The following is a 22,951-nucleotide window of genomic DNA, read 5'->3' on the forward strand; positions in this document are numbered from 1 at the left end:
AACGACATCTTTCAGCACTGCTATCCCAAAGTGCTTTACAGTCAATTTGGTGGCCAATTTGTGCACAGCAATCTCCCACCAACAGCAATGTGATAATGATCAGATATATTGCGCTGTTTCTCAGTGATCATCTTTGAGAAATAAATATTGGTCAAACCACTCCCCTGCTCTTCTTCAAAACCGTTGCCATGGGATCTTTTATATCCACCTGAGAACTCAATTTAATGTCTCACCTGAAAAACGGCACCTCCGACAGTGCAGCACCCCCTCAGCACAGCACAAGGTGCCAGCATGAGATTTTAATGTTCAGACAGGTCTCTGGAGAGTGGAGTTTGAACCAACCACCTTGTGACTGAGAGCTGAGATTGCTACCCTCATGGCTAACATCACGCACCTATTCTCCTTCAAGCCTAAAACCACATTGCAATTGGCCGTTTAGAACTCAGACTGTGAAGTCACAAAGAGGCAAAGTCCCACCAGAGCCGCACAAATGATAGAATCCCTGATTGGTCAATGGGATGAAAGTCTCCAGACTAGTGGAGCCCTGGGGCTGGATTCTCTGCCGGCGGGATTGTCCATTTTGCCGGCAGCCCAGGGGTTCCCGGACGGCGTGGGGCTGCCCCACAATGGGAAACCCCAATGACCGGCCAGCGTAACGGAGCATCCCGCTGAAACAGAATGAGGCGGGGCAGAGAACCAGCCCCTGATCTTTTCTGTCCAGCTGATTAATCTACATTGGCTTTGGATCTGGAACTGACTCAAATTTGCCAATTTAAGGGAGAAAGTGGGGTAGTGGGAATGTCACTAAGCAATCCAGAGGCCTAAGTTAACACTCTAGGGGTGTGGTTCACCAAAGAAGCTGGTGGAAATTTAAATTCAACTGATAAATCTGGAATATAAAACTGGTCCCTGTAATGTGACCAGGAATCTATTATCGATTGTTCTGAAAACCAACCGGGCCAACCTTCAGGGAAGGAAATCTGCCGACCTTACCCTGGCCTGGTCTCCGTGTGACTCCAGACCCACAGCGATGTGCCCTCTGAAATTGCCCTCTGAGCAAACCACTCAGGTCAAGGGTGATTCGGAGTGGGCTACAAATGCCGGCCCAGCCAGCGACGGCCACATCCCATGATAGGTTTTTTAAAAAATTCTCATCTTTCTTTTCAAATCAGTGCCCGTCGGCCCATCGAGTCTGCACCGACCCTCTGAAAGAGCAATCCATCAAGCACGTTCCCCGACATGTCCCAATAACCCCCTAACCCAACCTACACATTTCTTTGGACACTACGGGAAAATTTATCATGGCCAATCCACCTAAACTGCACATCTTTGGACTGTGGGAGGAAACCAGAGCACCCGGAAATCCATGCAGACACGGGGATAATGTGCAAACTCCACACAGTCACCTGAGGCCAGAATTGAACCCGGGTCCCTGGTGCTATGAGGCAGCAGCGCTAACCATTGTGCCACCATGCCACCCTTCATGGTTTCATCACTTCATCTTTATCGCTCTTACCTCCTCTAGTCCTCCAACCCTCTGAAATCCCTGCGTTCCTCCAAGTCTGACTTCTTGCATCCCTGATTTTCCTGACCTCACCAATAGCAGACGAGGCTGAAAACTCTGGAACGCTGTTCCAAAACCCGCTGCACCTTTCACATCTCCTTCAAGGTGCCCTTAAAACTTGGACCCAATGTTTGGTCACCTGTCTGAATAGATGCTTTGGTGGATTGGTGTCAAATTCAGTTTGAAAAATCTGGCTGTCTAGTGCCTTGGGAAATTTCACTGCATCAAAAGTGGCGTACCATTGCAATGTGCTGTTGTTAGATGGACGGAATCTCAAGGTCATTGTGACCCACAAGTGTCATTCTCAACTGCAGCTCCAGCTCAACACATCAGCCAGCAGAGCTGACCCTGCTCTGGCGCTGAACACGATGGACTTGACTACATTACCGTAGGGTACACACCCAACGCTGCATCAAGTTATCCAGAGGTGGGCCAGAAGATGCAGAGCTGATTCTCAGTCCACTCAGTCAAGTGATTATTATTGACGATGCTCAAGTGGCCAGAATTGAAGGGATCCAGAGATCTCAGAGGGTTGTGGGGGGAGGTTACAGGGATAGGCCTTTCCAACGAGGTTGTGAAGGGTGTTAAAGAAATGTAATTCCATTATCGTTTCTGCCTTTATGTCAAATAGATGGGGGAAAAAACGCTGGCCTTGCCAGCGATGCTCATTCCCCGAGAATGAATCCGAAAGGCTACAGATTTCCCACACATTTCGGAAGAGAATGACTCAGAGAACACTCTTGAAATGAATCAATTTATCAAATAACACAGGTTAATTCAGTCCCCCCCCCCCCCGCCCCCCCCCCCCCCCCCGCCCCCCCCCCGCCCCCCCCCCCCCCCCCGCCCCCCCCCCCCCCCCCCGCCCCCCCCCCCCGCCGCCCCCCCACCCCCCGCCCCCCCGCCCCCCCCCCCCCCCCCCCGCCCCCCCCCCCCCCCCGCCCCCCCCCCCCCCCCGGGCATACGGTAGCACACTGATTAGCACTGTGGCTTCACAGCGGCAGCATCCCGGGTTCGATTCCCTGCTGGGTCACTGTCTGTGCGGAGTCTGCACGTTCTCCCCGTGTCTGCGTGGGTTTCCTCCGGGTGCTCCGGTTTCCTCCCACAGTCCAAAGATGTGCAGGTTAGGTGGATTGGCCATGATAAATTGCCCTTCGTGTCCAAAATTGCCCTTAGTGTTGGGTGGGGTTACTGGGTTATGGGGATAGGGTGGAGGTGTTGACCTTGGGTAGGGTGCTCTTTCCAAGAGCCGGTGCAGACTCGATGGGCCGAATGGCCTCCTTCTGCACTGTAAATTCTATGAAAAACAGACAAACGAGTCGTTTATCTCATTGATGTTTGTGGGAACTTGCTGGGTGCAAAGTGGCAACTGCATTTCCCTCCGCTTACAATCAGCAAACGATGCGTCATATAAGTACAATACTTGTCTCTAGAGTTTTTTGGGAATGTCCCGAGGATATGAGAAACATGCACGTTCCTTTCTTTTTCATTGGTGGAAACACAGTGGATACACAACTGGCTTGGGCACAGAAGACAGAGGGTAACATTAGAAGGGTGCTTTTCTGAATGGAAGGCTGTGACTAGCGGCGTTCCACAGGGATCAGTTCTGGGCCTTCGCTGCTCGTGGTGTATATAATTGATTTGGACGAAAATGTAGCCGGTCTGATTAGTAAGTTCGCAGACGACACAAAGATTGATGGAGTTGCGGATAGTGAAGAGGATTGTCCGAGGATACAGCTGGATATAAACTGGTTGGAGACTTGGGCGGAGAAATGGCAGATGGAGTTTAATCCAGACAAGTGTGAAGTAATGCACTTTGGAAGGTCCAATGCATGATGGAATTACACAATAAATGGTAGAACTCTTGCGAGTACTGACAGGCAGAGAGATCTGGGCATGTCCACCGATCACTGAAAGTGGCAATACATGTGGATAAGGTGGTCAAGAAGGCATACGTCATGCTGGCCTTCATAGGTTGGGGCATTGAATATAAAAATTGGCAAGTCATGTCGCAGCTGTACAGGACCTTAAGTTAGGCCTCATTTGGAATATTGTGTACAATTCTGGTCGCCACACTACCAGAAAGATGTGGAAGCTTTGGAGAGGGTACAGAAACGGTTTACGAGGATGTTGCCTGGTATGGAGGGCATTAGCTATGAGGAGACGTTAGATAAACGCGGTCTGTTCTTACTGGAGCGACAAAGGTTGAGAGGCGACCAGATAGAGGTCTACAAGATTATGACTGATATGGACAGAGTGGATAGTCAGATGCTCTCGGGTAGGAGAGAAAAGTACTAGGAGACAAAGTGCATGGGGAAAAGCTTAGAAAAGATGTGTGAGGCAAGTGTTTTACACAGAGGGTGGTAAATATATGGAATGCGCTGCCTGGGGAGGTGGTGGGAGCAGGAACGATAGTGGTATTTAAGGGGCATCGAGACAAATATATGAATAGCGTGGGAATGGGAGGATACGGACTCCGTAAGTGCAAGCTGTTTTAGTTTAGGCAGGTATCATGGTCGGTGCAGGCTTGAAAGGCCGAACGGCCTGTTCCTGTACTGTATTGTTCTTTGTTCTTTGTTCTATTAGCAATCAAGATTCTGGCCAACAGTTGGGAAAGGATAGATGTCATCAAATTGGAAAAATATGGCAAAGGATTTTAAAAAAAAATTCATTTCTAGGATTTGGGTGTCGCTGGTTAGGCCAGCAATCATTTACCATCCCTAATTGCCATTCAGAAGCTGGTGGTGAGCTGCCTTCTTGAACCGCTGCAGTCCCAGTGATGTACGTACACCCACTGTGATGTTAGGGAGGGAGTTCCAGGATGTTGCCCCAGCGACAGTGAAGGAACGGTGATATATTTCCAAGTCAGGGTGGTGAGTGACTTGGAGGGGAACCTCCAGGTGGTGGGGTACCCACGTATCTGCTCCTCTTTGGCCCATATCCCTCTACACCCACCCTGCCCATGTAACTGTCTAACTTTTTTAAAGGAAAAAATTGTACCCGCCTCTACCACCACCTCTGGCAGCTTGTTCCAGATGCTCACCACCCTCTGTGTGAAGAAATTTCCCCTCTGGTCTCCCCTCTCACCTTAACCCTATGCCCTCTAGTTCTAGACTCCTCTACCTTTGGGAAAAGATGTTGACTATCTACTTTATCTATGCCCCTCATTATTTTATAGACCTCTATAAGATCACCCCTAAGCCTCCTACGCTTCAGGGAAAAAAGTCCCAGCCTATCCAGCCTCTCCTTATAGCTCAGACTACCAAGTCCTGGTAGCATCCTCGTAAATCTCTTCTGCACTCTTTCTAGTTTAACAATATCCTTCCTATAATAGGGTGACCAGAACTGAAAACAGTATTCCATGTGTGGTCTTCCCAATGTCTTGTACAACTTTAACAAGACGTCCCAGCTCTTGTATTCAATATTCTGAACAATAAAACCTAGCATGCTGAATGCTTTCACCACCCTTTCCTCGGTGATCCACCTTCAAGGAGCTATGAACCTGTACCCCTAGATCCCTTTGTTCTGTAACTCTCCCCAAGTCCCTACCATTAACTGAGTAGGTCCTGCCCTGATTTGATCTACCAAAATGCATCACCTTACATTTATCCAAATTAAACTCCATCTGCCATTCATCGGCCCACTGGCCCAATTGGTCAAGATCCTGTTGCATTCTTATATAACCTTCTTCACTGTCCACTGTGCCACCAATCTTGGTGTCATCCGCAAACCTTTTAACCATGCCTCCTAAATTCTCATCCAAATCATTAATATATATGACAAATAACAGTGGACCCAGCACCGATCCCTGAGGCACACCGCTGGTCACAGGCCTCCAGTTTGAAAAACAACCCTTCACAACCACCTTTTGGCTTTGGTCACCAAGCCAATTTTGTATCCAAAAAGGTAGAGGAATCTAGAACTAGAGAGCTTACAAGGGAAATTAGAGAAAGTATTAGATTCAAAGAAGAGGCATATAAATTAGCAAGAAAAGGCAATAGTCCTGAGGATTGGGAACAGTTTAAAATTCAGAAACGGCAGACACAGGGATTGATTAAGAAGCCAGTGGAGAACATAAAAACTGACTGTAACAGTTTCTATAGGTATGCAAAGAGAAGACGATTGTTAAAAACTAATGTAGGCCCCTTACAGTCAGAAATGGGGGGATTTATAATTGAGAACAAAGAAATGGCTGAGGAACTAAATTCACACTTTACTTCTGTCTTCACAAAGGAAGACATGAATAATGTAGCGGAAGTTCTGAGAAACACAAGTTTTAGTGAGGAGCTGAAGGAAATTAGTATTAGTAGAGAAATTGTTTTGGGGAAATGAATGGGATTGAAGGCAGATAAATCTCCAGGGCCAGATAATCTTCATTCCAGAGTCTTTAAGGAAGTGGCCCGAGAAATAGAAGATCCATTGGTGGTCATTTTCCAAAATTCTTTGGACTCTGGAATGGTCCCTACAGATTGGAGGGGAGCTCATGTAACGCCGCTATTCAAAACGGGAGATAGAGAGAAAGCAGGGGACTATAGACCAGTGAGCCTAACGTCGGTGGCAGGGAAGTTGCTCAAGTCCATTGGCAAAGGTTTCATAGTACAGCAGTTGGAAAGCAGTGGTGTAATCCAGGGGAATCATGCTTGACAAATCGACTGGAATTCTTTGAAGATGTAACTAGTAGAGCTGAGTGTGGTTTATTTAGACTTTCAGAAGGCTTTCGACAAGGTCTCACATAGCAGATTACAGGAATAGAGATGTTTTACTGCAATTGCATAGGGCATTGGTGAGGCCGCACCTGGAGTATTGTGCAGTTTTGGTGTCCTTATCTGCGGCTTCCAAAGTTTCACATCAGTCTTACACCCTATTTTCACCTGAAGTTGTGCAAGTGTGGGGGGTATCATGCGAGCCACTCTGCCAGTGTCCTTATTAGTGCCAAACAGCCAGCTGGACCAGACTGCCCAAGGCCAGGTCGAGATGGTTCTATAATCTAGGCTGCCCGTTAAAACACACAGCTGTTGGAGATTGTCCAAAATGGCCATCTGATGGAAGCTTAGCAGCCTTGCATCTCACAAGCAGCGGCTATTGGGACTTTAACATTCACATGAAGGATTCATAAGGGTATGTAAACCCTGGTTGGTAGCATTACCCATGGAGTTTGTTTCTGAATCTCAACTGAGTTCTATTTGCTCACCAATCCCATAAGCCTCTCTGGGCTGAGTTGGCACCTACCTTCTGTGAAGCATTCGTCTGGTTCCACAGCCTCCTCCGTCTGCTCGGAAATGTGCTCATCGTCATCTCCTTTGCTTCTTATATCCACCGTACTTGCTTCAGAACAACTGGTGAGGTCATCCATCTTCTACAGAGAGAAGAAAAGCACCGATCACACTGACTGGATCCATTAACAAGAACTCAGCTACACTTCTTTCAGTTAGAGACTCATTACAGGATAATCTTCTGAAACACTGAAAGAGTTTTCATCCTGTAGCATACAACGGTATCATAGAGACATTGGGTTAAATGGGATGTTTCCATGCTGTAGGCTGTATGCAATATAATTCCAACAACATTTGCTTGTATTACGGTGGGTTCAGAGTCAGGGGGGGCGAATAATAATATCTGAAAAAAGGTTACTGTGTAAATTAGTGAATGCGTGGATAAATAAGATCAGTGGGTTGAAGCCCTATTTTAGCCACATTGCAGCAATAACAGAGATCTGGCTCAAAGCAGGGCAAGGCTGCGTGTTAAATATTCCTGGATAAGGTGTTCAGGAAAGTTAGGAAAAAAAGGAAAGGAGCGAGGGGTGGTAGGATTGATTGAGGAGAACACTGGAGACAGAGGTGGTCCCAAAGGGGTCAGGGCAGAATCTATTTGGCTGGGACTAAGGAACAGAAAATGTGTAATTACATTACCTGGTGTAGTCTATAGGCCATCAACTAGAGGAAGGATGTAGAGGAACCCTTGGGGATGAGTGCCCATAATAAGATTTATCAAGGTGAACAGTAAAGTAGTTGATTCGAAGACTAGGGTCCTGAATCTCAATAAAGGTAACTATGATGGTATGAGGCATGAACTAGCTATGATAGATTGGGAAACATTACTGAAAGGAAGGACAGTGGTCAGGCAATTACAGAGGAAATTACAGAGAGGTGCAAGAGCTATGCAGAATATAATGGGGGACTTTAGTTATCCAACTGGGATAGTACTAGTGTGAAGGGCAGAGGAGAGCAAGAGTTCCTAGAATTCCGAAGATTTTTTTACAGCAGTGTGCTTCCAGTCCAATACGAAGGGAGGCACTGCTGGACCTTGTTCTTGAGAATGAAGTGTGATAATTGGATCAAGTGTCCGTTGTGGAATAATTTAGGAGACAGTGATCATTGTATCATAAGGTTTAGGCTGTCAATGGAAAAGGAAAGAGAACAATCCAGAGTAAGAACGTTTAAACAAGGGGGTGGGGGTGGGGGTGGGGGAGCGGGGGGGGGGGGGGGGGGTGGGTGGCGTGGAGAGTGGATAATGCAAGCGAGAAACAGGCTAGAAAGTTCAGAGGGGAATTGAAAAAACAAATAAAATATCAAAGATATATTAAGACAAGAGACTGGCAGCTAACATAAAGGGAATCCCAAAGTCTTCTACAGGCATATCAATATTAAAAAGGTGGTAAGTGAGGAAATAGGGTCAATTAGGGACCAAAAGGGGGGATTTGAACATGGAGGCGGGGACATGGCGGAGGTATTTGTTCTTTGTATTAAATTAATACTTTGAACCTGCCTTTACCAAGGTTGCGGTTCAGGTCATGGTGACAGAGGAGGTAGTTCAGAAGGGTTTAAACTGATGAGGAGTGGGTATTGGTTAGGCTGTCTGGACATTGATAAGGCCCCAGGGCCGGATGAGATGCACCCAAGGATACTGAGGGAAGCGAGATTGGGAAACATATCCTGTCCACCAAGGTGCTTTGGCATAACATTGTCTTTTGGCCAATTTTAGACTGGAATGTACGGAAGCACTGGTCATAACTTTCCAGTATTTCTTAGACTCAGGGATGGTGCCAGAGAACTGGAGAACTGCAAACATTGTTCAAAAAAGAGTGCAAAGATAACTCAGCAACTACAGGCCACTCAGTTTAACTTCGGTGGAAGGAAGCTTTTACAAATGATAATTCGGGACAAAGTTAATACTCCTTGGCAAATGCAGGGTTAAGGAAAGCCAACATGGATTTGTTAAGGGAAAATTTTGTTTAACTAACTTGGTTCAATTTTTGATGTGGTAACAGAGAGGGTTGATGAGGGTAATGTTGTTGATGTGGTGTACACGGACTTCCAATTAATGCAAGTTTTTATTGTTATCTTTCTATTCCTTTCTTCCTTGCAGCCGGATGATCAACAGCTAAACGTCTGTAAAGCAGCCAACCTTACAGAACACAAGGCTTGAGGAAGTTTGCTTTTGCGAGCAAGTGCGGCAAGATGTACTAAGAAAACAAGGCCAGCAGATGTGCACTGTTTTTGCAAGCTAATATTGAGGAAAACGGGCAATAGGTCATCCCTGTACATCCCGTGTACTGAACTTTCTCAATGTTTGAAGAAACTGGATGAAAAAGGGAGAAGTTAACAGCCTCAGCGTCGAGACCTGCGGGACCAACCATCGAGTAAGAAGACCACCCTGAGCCCGGAACACAGACAGGAAGAAGACCAGTCCAACGTAAGAAGGGAGATTGGTCACCTCACTTAGCAAAGGATAATATCTGAGTCTAAGCCGCAAGTCTTGTGGTTCATTGTAACAAGTAATCAGCACCTCAACCAGCAGAATAAAAAGCAGTTCAGTGGTTATCTAGTTTTTAAAGAATTAATGAAGAGTAATTTGTGCAAAATATCTGAAGAGCAGTTTAGCGTTGTTCTAAACAGTAATAAAGAATGAGTTGTACAAAATATCTTGTGTGAGTATTTCTTTGTCCGCCATGTCAGTTGCTACCTCAGTCTGAGGGCCACACTCTCATGTGCTCATCTATCTTATTCGCCTCAGACTCTTGTGCATCCTGACTTTTCAGAGGGTTACACAGATGGCATAGGCTGTGTGGCAAAGAAACAGGCCAAACCAGTCCATGCTGGTGTTTATGCTCGACTCAAACTTCCTTTCATCTTTCCTCATCTAAATCTATCATCGTAGCCAGCTGTTATTCCCTTCTTCCTCACTTTTATCTCTAGTTTCATCTTAAATGAAATTCACTTCAACCACTCGCTGTGGCAGTGAGTTCCACATTGCCACCACTCTCGGGGTGAAGATGTTCCTGTCTGAATTCCCCATTGGATTTCTGGGTGACTGTATTGTATTGACGTCCTCCAGTGACACTCCTCCCCATGCGAGGAAACATTCTCTCTGTGTCCACCCTATCAAAACCTTTCAGAATTTTAAACCCCTCTATTAGGTTACCCGTCAGACTTTGTTTTTCAAGGGAGAGTCAGCTTTTCAATCCTTTCCCAACTCGTATTTCTGATACCATCCTTGTAAACCATCTCTGCACCTTCTCCAGTGCCTCAATACTCTTTTTAGAATATTGTGACCAGAACTGCACACAGTATTCTAAATGTGGTCTAACCAAGGTTTGATACAGGTTTAGCTTAATTCTCCCTCGATTCTATCTATCTAGAAACAAAGCCTGGTGTGCTTGTTTTTTTCTAAGGCCTTGCTAACCTGTGGAACAACATTTTACAGATTGTTTTTCACCCATCAAGCCCCGAGATCAAATACGACCTGTTCCATTCTGGACTTTGTCCTATTCAGTTCACCTTCAAAGTGAAAACTCTGCATTGAAAACGTTCAGATTCACAAAGATAATCCAGAAAGACGCCGAATCATCCATCGGTCATCACACCAGCATCATTCTATCCTGGTACGGTGCTCACTGCAGTCAACAATCTTTCCAGTCATAGCAGGACATAGATTAGGATTGGATTAGCTCAATAGGGGCTGATTCTTTTTAACCTTCAGGTCTCTTCTAGCAAGCTCTTTGTGATCAACAAAATAAATAAGCACAGCGTTACCTTCAGTATCTGAAAGTTTGTTCCATAAACTCTGTAACAAAACTCTCCATCCAAACCAATTATCCCCACCGTACAATTGACAGATCTGGATCCTGTCCACCACCCTTTCCACTTTATTGCCTCACTTCAATTCTGCAGGGTTTCTCTGTACAGACTCAGAATGCTCGGTGCTGGAAACATTGATTTCACTCTTCGCCAACCCCTCTCCAAAGCACCTTTCAAAGGCACAGAGTGATTGCCCCTCTTCCGAGCTGGAGAAATTAGTTCCAACTGGAGCAGGTACAATGCTCAAAAAAAAAAAAAAAAAATCGCAAATTGTTGAATGTTCCCTTTGGAAGGAAGAAACGGGCTTGGTGAATCAAGAATGGAGTGGGAGACTCCTTCAGTTTGGTGGGACTGGGCTGTTGGAGGTCCCCATGAGGAACAACAGCATGATGGTGGTACTTGCCGTGAGCCACTGTGGCTGACTGATGTGAGGGACACAGCCTCAGAGGAAACACTTCCTTTCAGAAAAATAGCTCCCCGGAAATATGTCAGCTGTGATTGGTATTTTGGGGCCTAGCGTCCAGGTCACTGTCCTGTGACAGCCCAGTTCAGTCAGTAAGTCTCACACCAGGAGACATAAGACAAAATTCCAGACTGACACAAGTCAGGAATTTGATGGGATGAGTGCAGGGTGGATGAGTGCAGCTCAACGCCATCCAGGATAAAGCAGCCCATTTGATTGGCACCTCATTCATAAAAATTCACTCCCTTCACCATCGATGCTCAGTAGCAGCCGTGTGTACCACCTACACCCGGTAAATAAAATCTTTATTCCTTTCACTTATTCATTATTTGATGTTATATTTGTAATCAGTTAAGGTAAAGTGTAAAAATGGCAGGAGATCCCAGATCCGTGTTATGCTCCTCGTGCTCAATGTGGGAGTTCAGGGACGCGGCCGATGCCCCTGACTCCTTCATGTGCAGGAAGTGTGCCCGGCTGCAGCGCCTGTTAGACCGCATGACAGCTCTGGAGCTGCGGATGGACTCACTTTGGAGCATCCGCGATGCTGAGGAGGTTGTGGATAGCATGTTCAGTGTGTTGGTCACACCGCAGATTAGGATTGGTGAGGGAGACAGGGAATGGGTGACCAAAAGGCAGAGAAAGAGCAGGAAGGCAGTGCAGGTGTCCCCTGCGGTCATCTCCCTCCAAAACAGGTATACCGTTTTGGATACTGTTGGGGGAGATGACTCACCAGAGGAAGGCAGTAGTAGCCAGGCTCATGGCACCGTGGCTGGCTCTGCTGCACAGAAAGATGGGAAAAAGACTGGTAGGGCTATAGTCATAGGGGATTCAATCGTAAGGGAAGTAGACAGGCGTTTCTGTGGTCGAAAACGAGACTCCCGAATGGTATGTTGCCTCCTGGGTGCACGGGTCAGGGATGTCTCAGATCGGCTGCAGGACGTACTGAAGGGGGAGGGTGAACAGCCAGTTGTCGTCGTGCATATAGGCACCAATCATATAGGTAAAAAACGGGATGAGGTCCTACAATCAGAATTTAGGGAGTTAGGAGATAAGTTTAAAAAGTAGGACCTCAAAGGTAGTAATCTCAGGATTGCGACCAATGCCACGAGATAGTCAGAGTAGAAATTCAAGATTAGTCAGAATGAATACATGGCTTGAGAGATGGTGCAGGAGGGAGGGGTTCAGATTTTGGGGACATTGGAACCGGTTCTGGGGGCAGTGGGACCATTACAAATCGGAATGTCTACACCTGGGCAGGACTGGAACCAATGTCCTAGGGGGTGCTTTTGCTAACACTGTTGGGGAGGTTTTAAACTAATGTGGCAGGGGAATGGGAACCAGATTAGGAAGTTAGAGGTCAGTAAAGAGGCAGCAACTAAAGCCAGTAAGGTACTAGATAATAAACTAATTGTGACTAAGGGGAAGAGTAGACAGGGAAGAAATGATGAACGCAAAGGGACAGGTGGTCTGAGGTGCATTTGTTTTAATGCGAGAAGTGTAGCAGGTAAGGCAGATGAACTTAGGGCTTGGATTAGTACCTGGGAATATGATGTTATTGGTATTACTGAAACTTGGTTGAGGGAAGGGCAAGATTGGCAACTAAATATCTCAGGGTGTAGATGCTTCAGGAGGGATAGAGAGGGAGGTAAAAGGGGTGGAGGAATTGCATTACTGGTCAGAGATGATATCACAGCTGTGATAAAGGAGGGCACAATGGAGGATTTGAGCACTGAGGCAATATGGGTAGAGCTAAGAAATAGGAAGGGTGCAGTAACATTGTTGGGACTTTATGGCAGGCCTCCCAAAAGCGAGCATGAAGTGGAGGTACAAATATGTTGACAGATTATAGAAAAATGCAGGAGCAATAGAGTGGTTGTGATGGGAGATTTTAAGTTCCCCAACATTGAATGGGACTCATGTAGTGTTGGAGGCGTAGATGGAGCAGAATTTGTAAAGAGCATCCAGGAGAGTTTTTTAGAGCAGTATTTAAATAGTCCAACTCGGGAAGGGGCCACACTGTACCTGGTACTGGGGAATGATCCCGGCCAGGTGGTTGAAGTTTCAGTTGGTGATTACTTTGGGAATAGCGATCACAATTCCGTAAGTTTTAGAATACTCATGGACAAAGACGAGAGTGGTCCTAAAGGAAGAGTGCTAAATTGGGGAAAGGCCAAGTATAACAACATTCGGCAGGAGCTAGGGAATGTGGATTGGGAGCAGTTGTTTAAGGGTAAATCCACATTTGAAATGTGGGAGTCTTTTAAGAAAAGGTTGATTAGAGTGCTGGACAGACATGTCCCTGTGAAAATGAGGGATAGAAATGGCAAGATTAGGGAACCATGGATGACGGATGGAATTGTGAGACTAGCTAAGATGAAAAAAGAAGCATACATAAGATCTAGGTGACTTAAAACTGATCAAGCTTTGGAGCAATATCAGGAAAGTAGGACAAATCTCAAACACGCAATAAAGAGGGCTAAAAGAGGTCATGAAATATTTTTGGCTAACAGGGTTAAGGAAAATCCCAAAGCCTTCTATTCGTATATAAGGAGCAAGAGGGTAACTAGAGAAAGGATTGGCCCACTCCAAGACAAAAGAGGGAATTTATGCGTGGAGTCAGAGGAAATGGGTGAGATTCTTAATGAGTACTTTGCATCGGTATTCAGCAAGGAGAGGGACATGACGGATGTTGAGGTTAGGGATGGATGTTTGAATACTCTAGGTCAAGTCGGCATAAAGAAGGGGGAAGTTTGGGGTATTCTAAAAGGCATTAAGGTGGACAAGTCCCCAGGTCCGGATGGGATGTATCCCAGGTTACTGAGGGAAACGAGGGACGAAATAGCTGGGGCCTTAACAGATATCTTTGCAGCATCCTTGAGCACGGGTGAGGTCCCGGAGGACTGGATAATTGCTAATGTTGTCCCTTTGTTTAAGAAGGGTAGCAGGGATAATCCTAATAGAATTCTTTGAGGAAGTGACAAAGTTAATTGATGAGGGAAGGGCTGGGAGAATCGCGGGAATGCGTCGGACCGGCGTCGTGGGAAATTGTGGCGGCCCAGGCGATTCTCCCAACCGGCGCGGGAGTGGAGAATCGGGCCCATGGACTTCAGTAAGGCGAATGATAAAGTTTCCCATGGCAGGTTGATGGAAAAAGTGAAGTCGCATGGGGTACTAGCTAGATGGATAAAGAACTGGCTGGGCAACAGGAGACAGAGAGTAGTGGTGGAAGGGAGTGTCTCAAAATGGAGAAAGGTGACTAGTGGTGTTCCACAGGGATCCGTGCTCGGACCACTGTTGTTTGTGATATACATAAATGATCTGGATGAAGGTATAGATGGCCTGATTAGCAAGTTTGCAGATGATACTAAGATTGGTGGAGTTGCAGATAGCGAGGGGGACTGTCAGAGAATACAGCAAAATATAGATAGATTGGAGAGTTGGGCAGAGAAATGGCAGATGGAGTTCAATCCAGGCAAATGCGAGGTGATGCATTTTGGAAGATCCAATTCAAGAGCGGACTATACGGTCAATGGAAGAGTCCTTAGGAAAACTGATGTACAGAGAGATCTGGGAGTTCAGGTCCATTGTACCCTGAAGGTGGCAACGCAGGTCGATAAGAGTGGTCAAGAAGGAATACAGCATGCTTGCCTTCATCAGACGGGGTATTGGGTACAAGAGTCGGCAGGTCATGTTACAGTTGTATAGGACTTTGGTTCCGCCACATTTGGAATACTGCATGCAGTTCTGATCGCCACATTACCGGAAGGATGTGGATGCTTTAGAGAGGGTGCAGAGGAGGTTCACCAGGATGTTGCCTGGTATGGAGGGTGCTAGCTATGAAGAAAAGTTGAGTAGATTAGGATTGTTTTCGTTGGAAAGACGGAGGTTGATGGGGGACCTGATTGAGGTCTACAAAATTATGAGAGGTATGGACAGGGTGGATAGCAACAAGCTTTTCCAAGAGTGGGGGTGTCAATTACAAGGGGTCACGATTTCAAGGTGAGAGGGGGACAGTTTAAGGGAGATGTGCGTGGAAAGTTTTTTACGCAGAGGGTGGTGGGTGCCTGGAACGCTTTGCCAGCGGAGGTGGTAGAGGCGGGCATGATAGCATCATTTAAGATGCAGTTAGACAGATATATGAACGGGCGGGGAACAGAGGGAAGTAGATCCTTGGAAAATAGGCGACAGGTTTAGATAAAGGATCTGGATCGGCGCAGGCTGGGAGGGCCGAAGGGCCTGTTCCTGTGCTGTAATTTTCTTTGTTCTTTGTTCTACAAGATGCAGTGCAGCAACTCACGAAAGCTCCCTCGGCAGCACCTTCCAAACCCACGACTGCCACCATCTAGGGCAAGGGCAGCAGAGACATGGGACACCACCACCTGAAAGTTCCTTTCCAAGTCACTCACCATCCCGACTTGGAAATATATCGCCGTTCCTTCACTGTCGCTGGGTCAAAATCCTGGAACTCCCTCCCTAACAGCACAGTGGGTGTCCCTACACTACATGGACTGCAGCGGGTTCAAGAAGGCGGCGTAATACCACCTTCTCAAGGGCAATTAGAGATGGGCAACAAATGCTGACCTTGCCAGTGAAGCCCACATCCCTCAAAAGAATGAAAAAATACAGTGAAGTTTAAACCGAGGCCCGCACTGCCCTCTCAAGTAGTTGTGAAAGGTTCCGTGCCACTCTTTTGATGAAGTACAGAGGAGTTCTCCTCAGCATCCCTATTATTTTTCTCTCAGCCAGCATTACTGAAAGAAGGAGTCGTTGTTTCTTGTGGGATTTTGCTGTGTGCAAACTGTTTGCTGTAATTGCCCAGGTTACCACTGTGGCGACACTTTAAAGAAGTACCTCGTGGACTGTCAAGTCCTTTGGCCCCGTTCTGAGGTCACGGGGGGTATAGTACAAATACAAGTTCCTTTGGGTCAACTGAACTGGCCCAACAGATGTTGGGTTCAGACATCATTCCCCATGATGGCATGGCAGTGATTTCAATATCTGTTTCTTACTCCTCGGGGCAACTTATTTCTTAGCTGCCTGAGACACTAAAGCAGGATTGGACTTGTGTCAGCCATGGATCAGCTAGGAGTGCCTTTGCCTCTGAATCGCGAGGTTGTGAGTTCAAGACCCACCCCAGCGACTTGAGCACAAGTTTGGAGGCTGCCACTCCAATATATAGTACTGAGGTTTTATTGAAAATTCCTTTAAAGCACAGCTCCATCGGACCGTCAGGAGGACGTGAAAGATTCTGACACTCGTTTGAATCGGTGATGTTCTGTCCATTAGTCGTCCTTAAACCAAAGTCACTAAGAAAAACTGATTATCCGCTGATTATCGCAATATTGTTCGAGGGAGTGAGCTTTGTGCAAATTGGTTGCCACATGCCTGAAGTGACAACATTTTAAAAGTACTTCATTGCCGGAGGAACACTTTGGGACGTGGGGCGGGAATCTCCGGCGGTTTGCTGACGGCGGGATTCTCTACATCCTCCGGCAGCGCACCCTCGCTAGCGGGTTTCCCGGCTGCATGGGGTGTCGTCAATGGGAAATCCCATTGACATGTGACGGGAGTAGAGAATCCCGCCGGCAGCGAACGGCCCCGTCCACTAGCAGCGGGAACGGGGCGGACCCGCTACGGAGAATCCCAACCGTGGCTTTGGAAGGCTCTTCATAAATGGAAGATTTTTTAAACTGACTGTGAAGCACTTTGTATTGTCTTGAAGTTGTGAAAGGTGTTATATTAATGCAAATTTCTCTTTCTTTCTTTTCTCTGCAGGAAACCTTAAACTCCAAAAGTGAGTGAGAGAGATAATCAATTACTGACAACATTCAACATCTCATTTGTTAATGGGACTGGGGAAAAGAATAGCGTGTGTTGAGGATATGACAGTCAATAAAGCAGACAATAGGAGTAGAAGTGCAGTGATTAGAGCGTTTCAGAACTGATTAACCCTTCATCTCCTCCCCATCTTCCTCGGTTCATTCCATTTGCAGAAAAGCGCTGATTGGAGGCGACATTGCCAATTAATTTTACCACTTGTCTATCATATGACAGATAACATGTTTTGCTAACTGCCTTTCCACCATCGAGTCCTGGATGAGTTAGTATTTCCTTCGGTTTAGAAACCGCAAAGGCCCCAGCTCTTCCCAACACCTCCATCTCACTCGCCTCCATGTCCATCAAATCTCCTCCCCCTCCCCACAGCCTCTCAGTGCTCCCGACTTCCCTTTTAACCTAAAGGTAACCTAAGGGCACTCCGAACTGAGCTAGGGCTGACAGGGGTCTATTCCTGTTTTAGTATCTCAGAGGAGTACAAAACAGATGTTTAAATCTCTTCCGTTCCAACATGGTGAATGATGTCAACATCTGTGGGCACACTTTGGTTGAGCGCAAAAGAACAAAGAACATACAGTGCAGAAGGAGGCCATTCGGCCCATCGAGTCTGCACCGACCCACTTAAGCCCTCACTTCCACCCTATCCCCATAACACAATAAGCCCTCCTAACCTTATTGGTCACTAAGGGCAATTTATCATGGCCAATCCACCTAACCTGCACGTCTTTGGACTGCGGGAGGAAACCAGAGCACCCGGAGGAAACCCACGCAGACACGGGGAGAACGTGCAGACTCCGCACAGACAGTGACCCAGCGGGCAATCGAACCTGGGACCCAGGCGCTGTGAAGCTACTGTGCTAACCACTATGCTACCGTGCTGCCCAAGAGAGTGAAATTCTTCCTCAAATCGATCTTAAACGAGCACCCCCTTATTCTGCGACTGTGCCCTCTGGTCCTAAACACCCCCACGAGTGTAAACATGTGGGCAAATACAACAGGAACTTTGCACACAACAAGGTCTCACAAGCAGCAACAACTCATTATTTCCGTAGCGTTGACTGAGAGAAAAATAACAGGGCCGTTCAGGAAAACTCCCCTGTACTTCCTCAATGATCCCTGGTCCTTCCGGCTTTCAAAAGCTTGCGATCATCGAAAACTCTGCTACCTGTATGCTAATTCAGTCGAAGCCTCATTCATCCGCTAACCCTGTCCACTTCATATCGGCAAAGCGTGAATTTTAAAATTCTTAGCCTCGTGTTCAAATCCGCCCATTGTCTGGCCCCTCTCTAACTCTGTGCCCTTCTCCAGCCCCACAGCATTCCCAGGTCTCAGTGGTTCACTAACCCTCATCTCATTGTGGCCATGTGGTCAGTAATTTGGGCCCTCAGCTCTAGAATTGCCGCCCAAGCCTCTCCACCTCTCCTTGAAGATGCTCCCTAACACTCACCTCTCTGATCACATGTCTGAAAATCTGCTTGTGTGAGTTGGCATCAATGACGTCTTCATATTTGTTCCAAGTTTGTGGGTGCCACTGGCAAGGCCAGCTTTTGTTGACCATTCCTAATTGCGCTTGAACTGAATGGCTTGTATAATATTTCCTGTTCACCAGCTAGATAAATAACAACTGCGATGTTTATGCGATGAGGGGCTGGTTTAGCAAAGTGGGCTAAATAGCTGACTTGCAATGTAGAACAATGCCAGCAGTGTGGGTTCAATTCCCGTACCGGCCTCCCCGAACCGGCGCCGGAATGTGGCGACGAGGGGCTTTTCACATTAACTTCATTGAAGCCTACTTGTGAGGATAAGCGATAATTGGCTTCCAATCTCATGGCTGTAAGTCAGCTTCCAGGATCAAACTGATACAGAAACCTACGCTTGTTAGGGTGATTCCCCCACCCTGGTCTCTGCTTGGGGCCACATGACCCTCTTGGCAGATCGCCCTATAAAGAGGACACACATCTTGGACGAAATCTATCGGCCTCATCGCTCCCGACTCGGAATGCAATGAGGCTGGTAAACCTGGCGAGAGGCCTCGCGTGAGATTCACCAGCCTCGCCACACCTCGCAACATCTAATGAGATCTCGCGAGATGTCGCGGTCTGGGTCCTGCCCATTGAGGTTGAGATCCAGATTTGTATATTCAAGGGAGCAGTTAGTCTCATTGAATATGTCTGCGCTGGAGTTACGCAGCGCCCGGGATTGTAACGGCCTCGCCTCGGCGGCCTGAAGTGGGGTTTAGCACTGTTTTCCACAAATGTGGACCAGATATACCAGTACTTGGGTTGGGGGGGGGTCTCCCAGACAATTGGGAGCTCCTGGGTGGTCGGGCTCTGGGCAGAGTTATACCCTGGCACTCCTGATGCCACCTGTGCACCTTGGCACTGCCAGCCTGGCACCCTGACAGTGTCTCTGCCACCATGGAAGTGCCACCAGGGGACCATGGCAGTGCCATCTGGGTGCCACCCTGGCAATGCCAGGGTACTCAGGTGGTACTTCCAGGCTGGTGGGGCATTACCAGGCTGGCAAGAGCACGGCCAGGGTGCCAGGCTGGCAGTGCCAAGGTGCACAGGTGGCATCATGGCTGTGCCAGGGGTGGACCTGGGGGTGCCCTGCCCTTATGAAGTGGGATGCGGGGGCTCAGTGACTCCTAATTGGTGAGCTAGGGCATTGAATTGGAGCCTAAAATGGCTCCCCCATCTCTTCCTACACTGGCGAGCTGAGCTCATTAGTGCAGGAAATTAGCCTAAGTGCAGCCTCGGCTGGGCGTTCCTCACCAAGGCCCCGAAATGAAGCAGAGTCCCATTTAATAGTGGGGTCGGCTAAACATGCTCAAAATGGGACTCTGTTTTATTGTTGTTAAATCATGCACCACAGCTTGTGAGGCCTTTTCAGAGGATAGTTAGAAGTAAACCACATCAAGAACAGCATTAAGTGCTGTCAGTTTCCGTGAAGGGAGGTGATTAGGAAGCACTTCATTCTGTTTGAAGTGGTCCAGGAGCTGTCAATCAAAGCTTGATGTTCATAAACATTGTGGCTAGACCACATCATAGTTACTCAACCGTGAAGGAAGATGAATGGAACAATGCTGACAGCTGGGGTGTCTGGGAGCTGTCAATCACAGCCTGGTAAAATCAATATCAAAGAGAAATTAATGAATGGCTTGCAGATCAAAGATCTGAGGAGGTTTAAACACAGCTGGCTGGTTTTCTCTGTGCAGGAATTGTCAGGTGCTGCTTCCTGTGTCTGAGCTAGCAGGTGTATTGCCCAAATAAGTGTTAAAAGCAGTGATCTTTTTGACTTCCTCTGTCTGGACTTCTCTCTGGCTTCCAGTTAATGGTCTCTCTTTTGGGGGGCTTCCTGACAGGGGTCTCTCTTCTGTGGGGCTTGCTGACAGGGGTCTCTTTTCTGTGGGGCTTTCTGACAGGGGTCTCTTTTCTGGGGCATCTCTGTGGGGTCTCTTTATTTAAGTCGTCTCTTGGGGGGGCTCTCCTTATTTAGTGGGTCTCTGTGGGGAATCACTTTATTTCGGAATACTGTTGGGGGTATTCCAGAAAATCCGGGGGTGGGGGTATGAATTGTGATGCAACAGGGGCGGTGGCCAGCCACGGGACCTTGCTATCGGTTCGCCAGCTCAAAATGTCCCCCAGTGTTTCCTTATAGAACCATCGACCTGTACAGCACCAAAAAACAGCCAACCCATCAAGTATGAAGCATTTTTTGAAGACATGCACCTTCAAAGAGCAATCCAATGTGTCCCACTCCCCACTCGTTTCTCTGCTTCAGCTATTTCTTCAATTCCTTTTTGAAGGTTACGTTTGAACCTGCATCCACCAGCCGATCAGGCAGTGCATTCGGAATCCTAACCACTCATTGCGTGGAAAGATTTTCCTCATGTCGCCTCTGGTTCTTTAGCCAAATCACTTAGATGTCTCCTTGCAAACAGTTTCTCTTCATTTACTTTATTTAAACCCTTCATAGCTTTAAACACTCATATGAAACCTTCTTTTAGCCTCCTCTGCTTTCAAAGGAACAACCCGAGCTTCCCCGGTCTATCCATTCAAACCCTCTTCCTAAGGGAGGTTCTAGTCAGAATCTTCTGCACCCTCTCCAAAACCTTCACATCTTTTCTAAAATTGGACACAATACTCCACGTGGGGCCGGCCTGGTGTTCATATGAGTCCTGTCTTCTGTAATCTCTGCTCGAAAATTTCCAGAGCTACTTACAATGCTCTGGGAGAGGTGAAGGTTGGCCAGATATTGAAGGAACGCAACAGGTGGCTTTCAGCCATCATGCTATTTCTTTTCTTTTTTAAAATAAATTGGGAGTGCCCAATTCTTTTTTTCCAATTAAGGGGCAATTTTAGCGTGGCCAATCCACCTAGCCTGCACATCTTTGGGTTGTGGGGGCGAAACCCACGCAAACACGGGGAGAATGTGCAAACTCCACACGGACAGTGACCCAGAGCCAGGATCGAACCTGGGACCTCGGCGCCATGAGGCAATAGGGCTAACCCACTGCGCCACCTTGCTGCCCTGCCATCATGCTATTTTGCCAGTGGCTGGGACGATGCCAGACAGCCTACCCACCTGGAGCCCAATTGAGTCACTTAAGTGGCAAATTAAGGGCCTCTTCCTAACTCCGCTGACACTTAACCAGTGGTTAATGGGCCTAACCCCTGGTGTTCCCAGAACCCATTTACCTGGTGTGAGGTGCACAGCCATCAATGCACCCTCTTCCTCAAGATGCAGTGGCCACTGCTCCTGGTAGTACTGCTGAGGCTGGTGAGTTGCTGGCTCTCTGATTGGCCAACCACTATTGAGGGCAGCCTCTGTCCTCAGCAAGGACTTAATTGGTTGCTCCCAGCAAAATGTGGCCCCAAGTCCTGCTGACCACTGTCCAGATTCCACAAATATCACCTTCAATTTACAAACAGACCAACCTACCTGAGTATCATTGCTCAGGAAAATGACTTGAAATGCACACTGTGAGGGATTGATGCTCGATCCCTACTTCCCCCTCCAACACCATCCTTCACTTCTTATGGTCCATGTGCTCTCTGAAAACTAGGAACTCCCTCTCTACTCTCAAACCCCCCATGTTTTTGAATCTAATTTTTCCCCATCCGCCGTTTCCTCCTCACATTTCCGCCTTATCCTGCTCAGCAGATACTTCTTCATCATGTGACCATTTCTGAGATGCTCCTCTATCTCTGCTATAGATATTGTCATTTCCAAAGGTTGAAACACTTCAAGGCGATGGAAAGCACAATAAAGGGGCAGGGCTCTTTGGAAGGCCGAGAGGCATTACTGCTGTGTTCACAGGTAGACCATTTAATAGGAAGAGTAATCTTCCCTCATGGGGAGGTTAGTAATAAATAGCAAGGACATTTTTCTCCATAGTGGTAAGGGAGAACTGAAATAGACTGATAGCAAAGGCTGTTTGTGTGGTGTCAATTAAATACTTTAAAGCACAATTGGATAAACATGTGTCTCCAAGTGGGATTTGCTGAGAAAAAGTTGTGAAGATCAAGTTCTGGGCGTATCAGGATGTATTTTGTTACATAGAGGGTGATCAGCAGCTGGAGCTTGTTGCTATGACAGCTGATTGAGGAGACAGTCAGGGACATATTTAGAGAACAGTCAGGTGCTGTAATGAAAGGCAGTTGTGGTTGGTATTCTAGAATGGAGAGAACAAATGCGTGGGCTGGATCTACGTTTTGTTATATTCAGGCACAGATGATTAAATGCTCTGTGGAATGAGATGGCTACCATGGTGCCAAGGCCTTGGAACAGAACAGGACAGGAGTGAGCAATGTCGCCTGCAATGTTAGGTTTCTATCCAGGAATTGCTGCCCTGCGAGTCGGGGAGACATCCCGCAGTCTCCTAGCGGGTTTGTGGTTGCACACTCCCATGTGTCAGGCTGGTTGAGTGAGCTAGATGGAGTGACTGAGGGCTGCCATTGTGTGTCCGTGTCGCATTGTGCATCTTTGTAACTTATGTTTTTTTTGTGTTGT

The 22,951-nt window shown here is 47.2% G+C and overlaps 1 protein-coding gene across 3 annotated transcripts in view; it reads right to left on the minus strand.

The window, feature by feature from the left end:
• LOC140424757 (sodium channel protein type 1 subunit alpha-like) overlaps positions 1–22,951 on the minus strand; it is a 702,944-nt gene that overhangs the window by 76,857 nt on the left and 603,136 nt on the right. For all 3 annotated transcript variants that reach the window (XM_072508138.1, XM_072508136.1, XM_072508137.1), the window contains one exon: positions 6,791–6,917. In XM_072508138.1, coding sequence (XP_072364239.1) covers positions 6,791–6,917 — 127 coding nt within the window. The remainder of the gene's footprint in view (positions 1–6,790; positions 6,918–22,951) is intronic.

This window comes from Scyliorhinus torazame, chromosome 6, assembly GCF_047496885.1.
Source record: "Scyliorhinus torazame isolate Kashiwa2021f chromosome 6, sScyTor2.1, whole genome shotgun sequence".
NCBI classification, from domain to species: Eukaryota; Metazoa; Chordata; class Chondrichthyes; order Carcharhiniformes; family Scyliorhinidae; genus Scyliorhinus; species Scyliorhinus torazame.